Source organism: Protopterus annectens, chromosome 1.part0, assembly GCF_019279795.1.
Source record: "Protopterus annectens isolate FY-2018-M chromosome 1.part0, PAN1.0, whole genome shotgun sequence".
In the NCBI taxonomy this organism is placed as follows: Eukaryota; Metazoa; Chordata; order Ceratodontiformes; family Protopteridae; genus Protopterus; species Protopterus annectens.
This window is the reverse complement of record NC_056725.1, coordinates 109,934,477-109,948,404: the sequence shown is the minus strand read 5'-3', so window position 1 is coordinate 109,948,404 and position 13,928 is coordinate 109,934,477. Positions and strand designations below refer to the sequence as shown.

Here is a 13,928-nt window from a genome sequence, read left to right as displayed (position 1 = left end):
CAGTCCAGTTTGCATTGATGGCTTTCAAGTATTTACTTCTCCCAGGGCAGGTGTTGATTCAAACAGACAACACTACTGTCATGTGGTACTTCAACAAGCAAGGGGGAACCCATTCGTACCCTCTTTGCAGGCAAGCTATGATTTTGTGGGAGACTGCTCTCAGTTTGCAACTCACTCTTCAAGCAAGGTTTCTGCCAGGAGCACAGAACTCCTTAGCAGATGTTTTGAGCAGACGGATAGTGGATCCCCACGAGTGGAAATTGGATCCTCATGTATTTCAACAGTTGACAATGATATGGGGGACTCCAGACATAGATCTGTTCGCTTCTCCACTAAATTTCCAGGTGCCAAAGTTTTGCACAAAGATGTTTCATCCCACAGCTTGGAAAGTGGATGCTCTATCATTCAGTTGGAGCAATCTTCACGTCTATGCCTTTCCGCCTCTGCCTCTACTTCCAAAGGTTCTCTTGAAGGTCAGACAAGACAAGCCCTCCATGATTCTAATAGCTCCAGACTGGCCTCGACAGCACTGGTACCCTCTGTTGAGGAGTTTAGTACGGGAACCTCCTTACCCTTTGCCTTTGATTCCACACCTTTTGACTCAGGAGGGCAATCATTTCCTCAATGTCAGGATTCAGTCCCTGCATCTAACAGCCTGGCATATTCTGTTTTAGAACCTGGAGGGTCGCAGCTTCCTCAACAAGTTTTGAATGTTATTTTGGAGGCCTAGTACAAGGAAAGTTTATGCTGATAAATGGAGGAGATTTTTTATTTGGAGCAAAGCAAAGAGCTTTGATGTTTCTAGGCCTGATTTGAGTGTTTCTCTTCAATATCTTACAGAATTATTGGACAAGGGTTTGTCTTTCTCCTCTATAAAAGTTCATGCTGCAGCCATTTCTGCTCACTATGACTGTGACCCACCATTGTTTTCTCATCCTTTGTTTAAGCAATTCCTTAGAGGGGCAAAGAACATAAGACCCGAGCTCCTACTCCTGCCTGGGATCTCAATTTTGTGTTGGAAAAACTTACTTTACCTCCTTTTGAACCTGCAGCTACAGCTGAGTTAAAGTTTTTATCTTGGAAAACTGCTTTTTTGTTGGCCATTACGTCTGCTAGAAGGGTTTCTGAATTACAGGCTCTAATGGCAGTTGAACCCTTCCTAATTTTTCATAAGGACAGGGTATCTCTGCGTACTAACCCTACTTTTATGCCTAAAGTGGTTTCAAATGTGGCCTTGAACCAATCTATTCATTTGCCTACTTTTTATGCAGATCCCCAAAATAAAGGGAGAAAATTTTGCACACTTTGGATATTCACAGGCAGTTCGTTATTATTTGAGCAAGACTAAAGGGTTCAGACAGTCTCAGCAGTTGTTTGTTTCTTTTGCTTTGGGTTCTCAGGAAACCTGTTTCAAAACAAACTATTTCTAAATGGATTGGCCTTTGTATTGCTTTTGTTATTCTCATCATGGTAAGGAGATTCCAGCTGGATTCAGGCCTCACTCCACTAGGGCTACTGCCACTTCTACTGCTTTTTTAAGGGGGGTAGCTACTAAAGATATTTTGGAAGCAGCTACTTGTAGTTCAGTGCACACTTTTTCTAAACATTATCATCTTCCTCTTTATTCCAAATCTAGGGCTGGATTTGCCACTGCAGTCTTACAGGGCATTTTGGCAGCTCCCAATGCTTTATGATTTTGCCAGCCTCCCTTTACCTCTGCTTTGGGATTCTACCCATAAGTTATGACTGCAGCAATGTGAGATGAAGAACATAGTACAGTTTTGTACCTACCATAAATGTAGATGTTCGAAGATCCACATTGCTGCAGTCCAATATACCCTCCCTCCTTCCCCCTCTGTAGTTTGGAGTGGTTGTATGGTTTGGGTTGTAGCTGTTTTTCGTACATGGTTTTAGGGAGTTATTCTATTTTTGGCTGTTGCCTTTATTTTTAGGGCCTTCTGACATCTGGGGCAAGAAAAGACTGAGGAAATGACATCGGTCATGCGCTTTAATACCTTAACGCTCTGACGTCAGATCTGAGCGCCCATGACCGACGTCAGCCTAATACTTTGGTATTCGGGCCGACCGAGGACAGCGGACTTACCCATAAGTTATGACTGCAGCAATGTGGATCTTCGAACATCTACATTTATGGTAGGTACAAAACTGTACTTTATTCAAACAACACCTCTCAGTAAATCTGTGATGGATGTAATTTTGGAAGCCAGAAGGCCTAGTACTAGAAAATCTTATGCTGATAAATGGAAGAGATTCTATGCTTGGAACCAAACACAAGGAACTGACACAGCAAAGCCAAATATCCCTCAGCTTTAACAATACTTGACTGAGATGCTTAACAAGGGCCTATCTTTTTCATCAATAAAAATCTGTGCCTCTGCCATTTCGGCTCATTACAACACAGAGCCACCAATCTTTTTTCATTCTTTGCTAAAACAGTATCTTAGAGGGGCCAAAAATTTAAGGCCTCCCAAAAGATCACCAATTCCTGCATGGGACCTCAATTTTGTGTTGGAAAAGCTCACCCTGCCTCCATTTGAACCAGCTGCTACTGCTGATATAAAGTTTTTATTCTTTAAAACAGCTTTACTTCTGGCAATCACTTCAGCAAGAAGGGTTTCAGAACTACAGGCCCTCATGGCTGTGGAGCCTTTTATTATATTTTACCCAGACAGGGTGTTCCTCAGGACCAGTCCTTCCTTTATGCCTAAGGTGGTATCCAGTGTGGCTCTTAACCAAACTATTCACCTGCCAACATTTTACCCAAATTTGCAGAACAAGGGGGAGTGGATTCTGCATTCCTTGGACGTACACAGACAACTAAGATTCTACTTAAACAGGACCAAATCTCTAAGAAAGTCTGAGCAGCTACTGGTGGCATTTGCTGCAGGATCAGAGGGAAAGGCTGTTTCAAAGCAGACAGTTTCAAAATGGATAAGCCACTGCATTCGTTTGTGCTATTTGCAGCATGGTAAACCTGTGCCCAAGGGCATTAGGTCACATTCCACCAGGACTGCATCTACATCAGCAGCTTTTCTCAGAGGGGTGCCAACCAAAGACATTCTAGAAGCTGCTATTTCGAATTCTGTTCATACTTTTACAAAGTATTATCATTTGCCTCTCTTCTCTAAGTCCAGGGCAGGCTTTGCCACTGCAGTTCTGCAGGGCCTTATAGCCGCTCCTAATGCTATTTAGTTCCAGCCTCCCATCCATAGCTTTGGGATTCTACCCAAATGGTAATGACTGCAGTAGTGAAACACGAAGAACATAGTACAGTTGTGTACACTTATAAATGTAGATGTTCGAGTGTATTCACTGTTGCACTCCAGGTTACCCACCCGCCATCCCCCTTTATTTTACAGCTTTTCTTTCCTTCATTATATTCTACAACCTTTGTGGTGTATTTGCTTTTAGATGAAGGTAAAGTTTATGTTGTGACAATTGCATGTATTTATAGTTTTATATATATATATATATATATATTTTTTTTTTTTTTTTTTTTGCTCCCCATTTGGGGGGCACCTGATATCTGGGGCAAGAAAAACTAAAGAAAATGGCGTCGGCTACCTGTTTTATACACCTGACGACATGGAAGAGGAGACAGCAACCGACGCAGGACCCAAGAGTTTGATATTCAGGCCGACTGAGGGCAACCTGCCAGCAGATTACCCGAATGTAATGACTGCAACAGTGAATACACACGGACATCTACATTTATGGTACGTGTACACAACTGTACTTTTAATAAGTAACTAACTCATTTTAATCAGTAATGCAGAACTGGTAAAACGCAAAAAGACGTTTGGGTGAGTGAACCATAAACTGCTGCTTTTCTTTTAAATGTTCGGTATATGAATTGTTTGTGCTTGAATAGAAGTTGTCAGTGTTGAATACTGTAACTGACACTTGATTTGTTTAAACACGTTAGCACTTGAAAGACTTTGCATAATGTCTTTTGCTTTGCTGACTGATGGAAATGTTACACACTTTCACATGGTTACAATGCTATCAAAGAGGATATAAATGCAATTATTTTGTAATATGTAGTAGTGATTTGAAGTGAGAATATTTATTGCAAATTGTGGTCTTTTTTTCCCATTTAATATATGGAGATAGTATTGTTTTGATGAGAATGGGTATTTCTGTAAAGTAGACGTTAAAGGTGCATGCAGCTGTAAGTGCTGCTGAGACCTGTGGAATGCAAGATAAAAGATTTTTGTTTTCCTGTCTCTTGGTGTATATGGCACACCAAACAATAACTCCACGTTGTCCTATTTTTTCCTGTTCCTCGTAAAAATGGCAAATTTAATAACTCGACGTCCTATTTTTTGCTGCTCCTCGTAAAAATGGCAAATTTGAGAGAAGAGTTGGTGGATCTCATTAATAAATGACAGTTGTCATTTGAGTAGTACTAATATTTTACACAAAATGTCACTGTTTTTTTCGGATGTATCTCTAGTTATAGAGGGTAAGAGGTTGAGAGCATACACCACACACTGATAAAAGTGACTTTGAGAATAAATGTTAACTCTGACATGCTATGTTAGGAAGCTCAAAGCTATCAGTGCCTTTAATATCTATCTGTCTATATGTTGTCTATAGATAGATATAATGGAGCGGAACTGTGAGAGAGCAGCAACAGACCCAGCAGTGTTTTTTTTAATTTAGAAATCTGATTTTGATTTACAGTCGGTGATGAATAATCAGCAAGGTTAATCCATCCGCAAGCAAGCCTTAACCCGTTCATTTCAAACTTCAATTCAGTGAGTGCAGCAGGCAGATCCATTCTGCTTTTACACTTCACTAGTGTGTGTGTGCGACCATTTGATTTGCAGGTATTTGAATTAGCAGGTCCGTAACCGCATTTACAACTATTTGATTTGCAGGTATTTGAATTAGCAGGTCCGTAACCGTCCGTTCTGCTTTTACTACTTGATTTTCTGTGTGTGTGTGTGTGTGTGTGTGTGTGTGTGTGTGTGTGTGTGTGTGTGTGTTTGTGTAAAATGCCCCAGGATCCTGAGTTCTCTACCCATGCCACCACTTCTGATTGTAGGAGTTGTAGCTGTCAATTGTACAACTTTTTACAGAATGTCTGGAATATTTGGCTCATACTTTTGGTCTGTTCCTCTTAAAATTCAAATGGTGTAGTGGTGCTGTGGTAGTGCTGTTGCCTCACAGCAAGAGGTTCTCTGGTTTGATTCTTGGCTGAAGTGCCTGCTGTGTGGTGTCTCCATGCCTTCCCTGTGTTTGTGTGCGTTTATTCTTGGTGCTCTGTTTTCCTCCCATGATACAAAGACATATGTCTGGAGCCTCTGCTGAAAATTGGTTTTGTTCCAAGTTGGACTTTCCTGATAAACAGATGTTAAATAAAAATTAAAGTTGTGGTTTTCTGGCAAATCAGTGAGAACTGAATTCACTAAATAATGATAGCTGTTTAAGTTTCAGTCTTCCTTTCAGGAAACACGTGGTAACACAACATTTTATTCTAGCAACTTTCTAAGATTATACAAGCAACGTTTAAAATGTGGCCCTGGTTTTGGGCCTTTGTTCCCCCCACCCCCAACACATTTGGCTTTTTCCTGAATTCTTGTGCTGCACAGTTCTTCTTCAGGCAAAGAGAAGTTTAGTACTGCTTATGCAAAGTGTACTTGCATTGTTAGTAGCACAACAGTTAGCATACTTGCTTTTGCTGCAGAAGTCCTTGGGTTCTACTCCCACAGTATGTAGATGGATTGCTGATACTGTGCTGTGTTGTACTTTTAAATGGGGTGTATGGTGCAGTCCTGAGTCCTCCTTTGGAAAAGTACATAGTAATTATGAACCTGTTATCAGATTGCCATCCATTTCCTATAGAAATATTACTAGCTTGTCATTTTTTAATATAACATAAGCAATTTATTCTTGAAGGGCAGCAGGCACTTCACTTCTAGATGAAACAATGAAATATAAAGTTGTTTGCTAGCAGCAACCTCTTCATTAGTTACAGATCTCTTTAATGTGGAATTATTTTGATGACTTTTACTTCTGCAGAGATTGTGCATATTTTACTGATACTGGTGGACTGTAGAAGTTTGAGTAGACTTTTATGATGGAAATGTTCTGAATTGGGCAGTTCTGTCATTATTGGTTCATGCATTTTGTTTCATTGCTTACTGGAAAAATGTTCAAAACAAGAAATTTGAAATGCGATCTAACAAGTGTGCTGTATTATACAAAGAATATAATTTAATACAGTCAGGAAGGTGTATTAAAGAACACATGTATGTTTCGTGTGCAAGGGGCCTATGATTTGAAAATAGCTCCAATGTAATCTTTATCTGTCACTGGCCAGATTCATTTTCTTTGAATGTGGGCTTCAATGCTGTTTCAATGAATGCAAGTTTCAAGGACAGAGAATTTTTAATGCAAAGTCTGTTTTCATTGTGAGACTGTATAGCAGATGTCATTAGTGTTTGTGCTATAAAATGTAAAATAAAAGTTTTAAATGAAATCCAGATAATCACTGTAGAAGTAAAGGAGTATGCACATTAGTGTTTTATGGTAAATGGAGCAAAATAGCCAAGTAATGGGGCATTGAAATGGCTGCAGGTGGACTCTGGGGCCATATTTTGGTTGTTTGTTCTTCAGTTTGAATTTGAAAGTTGGCATCCCACAATTCCATTGGAGTGGGTGGGGTTACATAATTAGGTATGCAAATGTTATGTTAATTAGCGTACAGATTTGTACCTATTTTTCATGGACCTTTGTCCAGTTTTTTGATGTTTCCAGGTTGAGAGGTATGTGTGTTTGGGAGGTCAAGCAGTATTTTTTTGTGAAAGTGTTATTACCTTCGCAACATCTAATCTGAATATTTTGGGGGGAAATGAACACTGAGAGTCTTTTCTCACAAAATTGTATGGCTCAACATCTTAAAGGTCTACATTACTTAAAAAGAGAGAGTGGTAAATCGGAATAAATTATCCATTTTGTAGTTTTATGAAAACTTCAGCTGTTTTGCTACAGGACTGATTTAGTCTTCAGGTAGTTAATAGACAGTTCATGTTGCTGTTACTTGTCATTGGATAAGAAAGGTAAATTGCAAGCTGGCACTTGCTAAATGCATAGTCTCACGGGTACTAATACTGTTGTAAAGACTAAAGACATGGTAATTCTTAATCTCATTTGCTAACATATGCTACTTTTGGCACACCTCAGATTTTGATGTTGCTGTTTCTTTAGTTCTGAGAGTTGTGATGTAAAAAAAAAAAAAAAAAAAAGGTAATAACTTGAACCTGAATAATTAATGTTCCAAATTTAATGTCATTTTGTAATTGTTACTTTTATTTTGAATTACAGGATGCCATGAGATTATACTACGTGTGTACAGCACCACACTGCGGACATCGGTGGACAGAATGAAAAACTTGGTTCTTTTTTCAATTTGCTGCTGAAAATGTGGCTGTTGATGGTCAAAGCCAAGATGCTTGATATTTTTTTTTTATTTGTACTGATTTTAAGCTTTATGCAGATTGTTTAACCCTAGAAGTATCTTATTTGTAATAATTAAAACCATTGCTTGTTATATTAAATGCACATTTATTACCTAGTTTGTTACTTTTTTCCAAAGGTTAGAATTCAACAAGTTAAGTAATTCAGCAAATCAGAATGTTCAATTGGGTAAATGTCTCTGTGGTCCAGGATGTATTTATAGATTGTACAGTTTAATATTGGATATTCCATGAAGAGATAGTGTTCTTGACCTTTGTACTTTGCTATAGGAAAGTGTAAAGCAGTAAGGCTTTAACATCTCTGCTTTAGTGTAACATTTGCATTTTAGTTGTCCCATTCTGTTGTACTGTATGACATGTATATAATAAATGTTTGTTTATAGAACTTGAGTTCTGTCTTTGGTTAGAGAAATACTTTTATGGAATTTCGAAACTTCAGAGAACATCATACAACACTATAGGTGGAGAACCTGCACTGGTTTGTGCAGTTTCCTTTCAACTCACCAAGTGCCTCAAATGAAGGCAAACAGATTCTTGCCACAAAGAAAACCTGGGCAGCTCTGAATTAGAACTCCTTTGAGAGGGAAGATGGCCAGTTATGCCTTATGCTTGTGGAACATACAAATGGGAATTTGCAGAATTTGTTAATAATACAAGGCATGAGGCTGAAATCCATCTGATTTGCCAGTACGGTCCTGAACATTCTGTTTCACTTCGTAGGATCATGTTAAATGCAGAGCAGTTGAGTCAAGACAGTTTAAGCCTTGCCAGTACTCGCCGTCCGGCTGTACCCTCCTCCTGTGGGTCAGTCCTGGTGTAAGTTTATAGATATCCAGTCAGTCATCCAAGTTTAATTTGAATGACGGTAGGGTATGACTTTGATCGACTTGCAATGGAGGTGTGTTTCAAAGGTAGTGTAGGTGTTTGGTATCTTGCCTCAAGTGCATTTTATTTATGTGCTGGTGGAGATTTTTAAATTCCCAGTTCTGGTGTTAGTGGAGCTGTTTCTGGTAACACAAAGTATTTTTTATATGTTCATCATTCTCACTGCTGCAGTAGCCCCTAAGCTATATGGGCTGTTTTATGCCCAGGAAATGACAATGGAGCAGCTTCAAAAAACTGTGCCACCAGCCCCAACCCCCCTCCCACACAGATATACACACACACACTAACTGCTGATTGCCTAATACCATGAGGGGAAATCAGCAGTCAGAGTGAAACTTTCTTCAGTACTTGCCATCTTGAGAAGAAGCAGCAATTGGCCCAGGGCTTTGTTTCTGGCAGAGGAAGCCCCACTGGGGAACACTATACTGAGAAATTATTGCCCTTTCATAAAAGTAACACTTTTTACTGAAAGCAGTGTTTCCATTTAAGAAATATGGTATTTTTTCTCAGTATCAGAAGTTTTCTGTCAGGGACCTCTATTTTTATCTAAGAATGTTTTTTTAAGGTATTTGTGACTAATTTTGTGAAAAATTGTGTACTGCTTGTGGAAACTTAGAATGTTGTAGGTTGTAGATTGATAACATTTTCAAAGAAACAGATGGGGAATTGGGTATCAGTGTAATTCTTATGCTAACTTTGTGCCAACCTACCTGCCATTTTGATCCTGTCAGTGCTTGTGTGCATAAGTGTCTAAACAGTACTGACTAGGTTTTCTAGTCTAAGGGACTGGGGAAAGTGTTACAAGTGTAAGTGTTCTGCTTGTGAACACTCAATGACAACTTGCCTCCCAACTGCTTTTGGTGCTTTTTCCCTGGTTAATAGCATGGATGTTTACAACAGTCCAGCTGGCTCTTCTCTTGCATTACCTAGATAGAAAAAAACTTACTTGCCAAGGAGTCCTTGCTCTTGTTGTGGACTTTGTGTACTCCTCGACTGATAGTGGGTGAACCTGCAGTGGCCTTTGGTTGATGTTCTTCCTAGTCAATGTTTTAGTTCTGATCCTTGGATCTTCCTGGCATGCAGAAGCCCGTGACTGGCCCAATTACCAGAGTCTTTTCATCATCCCTAGCTGATAGGTGTCTGATGGCTGACTTGGGGGCACCCATCAGAACCGTCTTCAATTCTTTCTAGCCATGAAATCTGATGCACTTCTATGTGTACCAGATGGTCTGGGTAGTTCATTTTTCTCCAGGTCTTCAGATAAGTGCCTTGTTGGGGAATTCTGTCGTAATAATGTTCAAAAAATGTAACAGCTGCTTAAAGTATGGGAACCCAATCCCACTTTAAGACTTTCATTCCTTGTGTCTGTTTTGTTTAGTGCCTTAGCACAACATTTCCAGTTATCAGGATTGTGCTAGACTTTGAGCTAAAACCCTTAAAAGTTTAACCAAAGTCCTTGTGACACACATGGAGTCCTCAGACTCTGCTTTTGCTGCTGTTCAGTCTTCTTTGACTTCTACAGCTACCATTACCTTACCAAAAACAGACAAAAAAAAACTAGAGAAAAGGACTCTGCAGACTATGGCAGTCTTTCTGTGTCTGCACTTAAGTTGACTGATGACCCTATTGAGGTGCTTTTGCAGCCCCTAGGGCAGACAGCAGCAGTCCCAAGCCCTCTGATATGACCCCATCTGGAGGCCAGAATAGCAGCAGGCCTTTCAGCTGTGCTATCTCCAGCTATATTGGTTGGGTCTGAGGTTGCTTAGCAAGCCTTAGCTTCCAAAGTCTTTACGTGTGTTCTGACTCCGAGGGACATAGTTCATCATCCAGAGTTGTTCTGCAAGAACACACACCTTTAACCTGGACTGAAGCCACAGTCCCCCAACTACAGACTGAGTACTGTCTTACCAAACAGGTGCCTAAACTGCAGAAACCAGCCAGCCTATCTCAGCATATGCCCCAGTTGTCATTTACTTCTACCCAGGTCAAAACTCACAATCTCCTAAAAACTGCTGAGGAATTCATGGCCTTTATGAAATATAGAGAAGTCAGCCAGGCACAGCAGACTACCCTTGCAGCCTCTTCCAGTAAAAGACCAAGAGATGTCTACTTTCAAAAGTAGTCTGATTCTTCAAGTTTTGAGTATGAGAAAGAGTTATCTTATTCTGAACACCACCCCACTCAATTCTGTTAAGATTCTGACTCAGATGATGCCTTTTCTTTTGCTTCTTCCCCAGAAAGTGTATCTTGTGAGGACACCTTACATGAGATAGAGGTGTTTTAGTGTGAAAGCAAGGAATTCTCTCAGGCCAAGGCCCAGACCCATTACAGACCGCTTATAAGCTTGCCATCCCCTAGGCCACTAGCTATATCCCAATTCCATGTGGTATTAGATGACTTCTTGAAAGAAATCTCTTTAAGCCAGACCCTTTTTACCTACTCAAAGGATGCTAGACCAATTTTTATAGAGTACTTGACACTCGCTAACACCTCTACAAGAACCCACAAGATGATCCGTCTGTAGTCTACTGAATCATCTAAGGGGGCACCTAAGCCTTTTGCTAGACACCAATTTTCTAATCACAGGAATGGTAGACTATTAGACAAGTTTGGAAAAAAGACGTGCACATCCCCTACCTTCATTTGCCAGTTTCACATGTCAAAATAGTTGAGTCCTTGCAGGAACAAATCATTACCAAAGCTGAAGGCAATTCAGATAAGGTATTACCAAGGGACATACAGGATACAGCTGGAGCAGCAACCCAGGTTTCCAGACCATACTCTTAAGTATCGTTGCAACGCTTTAAATGGGTCATACAGAGCAGCTGCTGCTGCTGCCTCAATTATCAGCAGGCACTCTTTGCTGAGAATTTCTGGCCAAGCTAAGGCCAAATTTCTGGATTTTAACCATTGGATAAAGTTATTCCTGTTTGGGCTTCCTGCAGACAAGGTTTTCAAGAAATTAGACAATTGAACCAAATAAAAACAAAATAATTTAATTTATTAGCCTCCAAACCCCAAAGTATAATAGAAATTATCAGGGCCGGTGTTAGCATTTTGGGGGCCCCCAGCAAGTGTCATACTGGGGGCCCTACCTAGGAGGGTGTAAGGTGTGACCATGCCCCCTTCACTTTATTTCAGTCCTCAAAGTTTTCTAGAAAACCAAATTGCCCTGAGGGGCAGATTACAATATCAAGCATGGTCTGAAACTGTTTCAAAGCTCATACCCCCCAACCACCAACCTCTCAGCACGTAAGACATAAGGGTCTATATTACGTGATTGAACAGTGAAAAGTTCGAACATGTAATAATCGACTCCAAAATGTCGAACTGTCAAATGGTTCAATGGAGATCTCCATACAGTGCGAACATGGAAGTTTTGCATTGTCCGCACTGTAATGCGATCTCGGAGTTGGTATATTTAAGTAGATGGGATGTGGGGGGGCACATTCCCCCATGTGAGGGGTGCAGTGGGGCTTGCCCCCCTTCTTAGAGCATTTTTATGGTTTGGGTGGGGGGTTTTTTGCCGTTCGACATTATGGCGTTTCAACATTTTAGGGGTCGATTATTATATGTTCGAACATTTCACTGTTCGATCACGTAATATAGACACAGACATAAGATTAGGGCTTTAAAAAACTGGGCTTTTCAGCTAATAAATATGTTAGAACAGATTTTGCAGTAGCATGAGTTACATGAACCCACATCTTTTTGAGGGTAACAGACCAAAAATACTAGGTAAACATCTCAACATTGAACATCATTCTCACAGGCCCTACCCCCACCTAATGTTTCAGCTCATTTCTAGACAAAGCCAAAAATAATCACAGAACCAAAGGCATAACATCAGAGATAGCTTTAAACATTGCTATTATAAACTTACAAAGGTACTAGAATTACAGAGTATGCATTAGTATGAATTAAAACATCAGTACATTCTGTAGAATTCTCACAGCCCCATACCTCTCAATGTTTCAGCATAATAATTCCAGATAAAGCCAAAATTAATTGCAGAGCAGAAATATAATGTTAGCAGTAGTGTTAAGCATTTTGTTTTAAACATTATCAGCGTGCATTACAATAATTCCTGTACTCTCTACATTCTCACAGCCCGTACCTGCAACCCTTCAGCACAACAACTCCAGACAAAGCACGGAAGCATAAGACAAAAGCTAAACATCAGGGAAAACCTTTAAAAATGCTTATAAAAATGACTAAATGGGTTTTCCCATAATTTGGTGTATTATTTTGCTTCAATCTCAAAGTTTTGCTAGAAAACCAAATTGTTTTGAGGGACAGATCACAAATATCAAGCAACAGTCCCACAGCTTTCACAATGCCCATACCCCCACCATCAACCTCTTAGCACAGTAAATCTGGATGAAGTAAAAAGAAGTAAAACAAAAGAACAAGACAAAGGCATAACATTAGCGATTTAAAACACTTGCCTTATGAACCAATAAAGATGCTAGTATAAACAGATTTTGCAGTGTCATGCATTGCTTGAAACAACATGTTTTTTTTATGTGAAACCGACCAAACATTAGAACACCATGTGACATTTTCACAACCCCTACCATCCTCCTAACCTCTGAGCACAACAATTCTAGAGAAAGCCAAAAATAATTGCAGAGCAAAGGCAGAACATCAGGGATAGTTTAAAACATAGCTATTATAAATGCAGAAAATTTTGTAGAACAGGGTTTGCATTAAAATTATATTTATGCTTTCTGTAACATTCTTTCAACACAATTCTGGACAAAGAAAAAAAAGGCAGGGCAAAAGCATATCATCAGGCATTTAAACACTTATCTAATAAACGTATAAAGATGCTTGAACAGGTCTTTCATTGCATGGACTCAAATTTTTCATGAGATGGAGCAGAAAATCCCAAGCAGACATGAGGATATTCTATAACATTCTCACAGCCCATACTCCCCTCCCAACCACTCAGCACAACAATTCTGAACAAAGCAGAAAATCCTAGACCAAAGGCATAGCACAAGAGATGATTGTAAATACCGATGTTACAAACTTAAAGAAGAAATACTAGAATAACAGGATTTGCATTAGTGTACATTAAATCTTCACCTACATTTTCTTAGTCACTATCGCCCCACTACCAACCTATCAGCGTAAATCTGGACAAAGCAAAAGTAAATAAATAAAAATATGACTATTCGTATGCAGAAACACTACAATCTGGACATCAATTATCACAGACAAGACCCCCCCCCCCTTATCTCCTAGCACAAGAATTCTGGACAAAGCCAAAATAAAACTATTTAAACCAAACCCCCTCTCCACCCCCACTCCCCAATCCTCCAAGAATTCTGGGGACAAATATTACAATCCTCATCTCCCTGTGCCCCCCTCCCAAAGAAAATTAAAAAAAAAAAAAGTCAACAACTTACCTTTTTCTGTAGTGGAAGGCTGCAACTAATCCTCTACTCAAACTAAATTTAAGATTGACCCCCTGATTGCTACCACACAGACCATTTCAGCATTTTTAAATTTGTCCCTAAAAGGTTCATTTTT

At 39.7% G+C, this 13,928-nt stretch overlaps 1 protein-coding gene across 1 annotated transcript in view; it reads left to right on the top strand.

Moving 5' to 3' along the window:
* POLR2I (RNA polymerase II subunit I) overlaps positions 1-7,890 on the top strand; it is a 602,163-nt gene extending 594,273 nt beyond the window's left edge. The window contains exon 6 of the mRNA XM_044087218.1: positions 7,354-7,890. Within this exon, the coding sequence (XP_043943153.1) occupies positions 7,354-7,416 (63 nt within the window). The 3' untranslated portion in view covers positions 7,417-7,890. The remainder of the gene's footprint in view (positions 1-7,353) is intronic.
* The last annotated feature ends 6,038 nt before the right edge of the window (positions 7,891-13,928 follow it).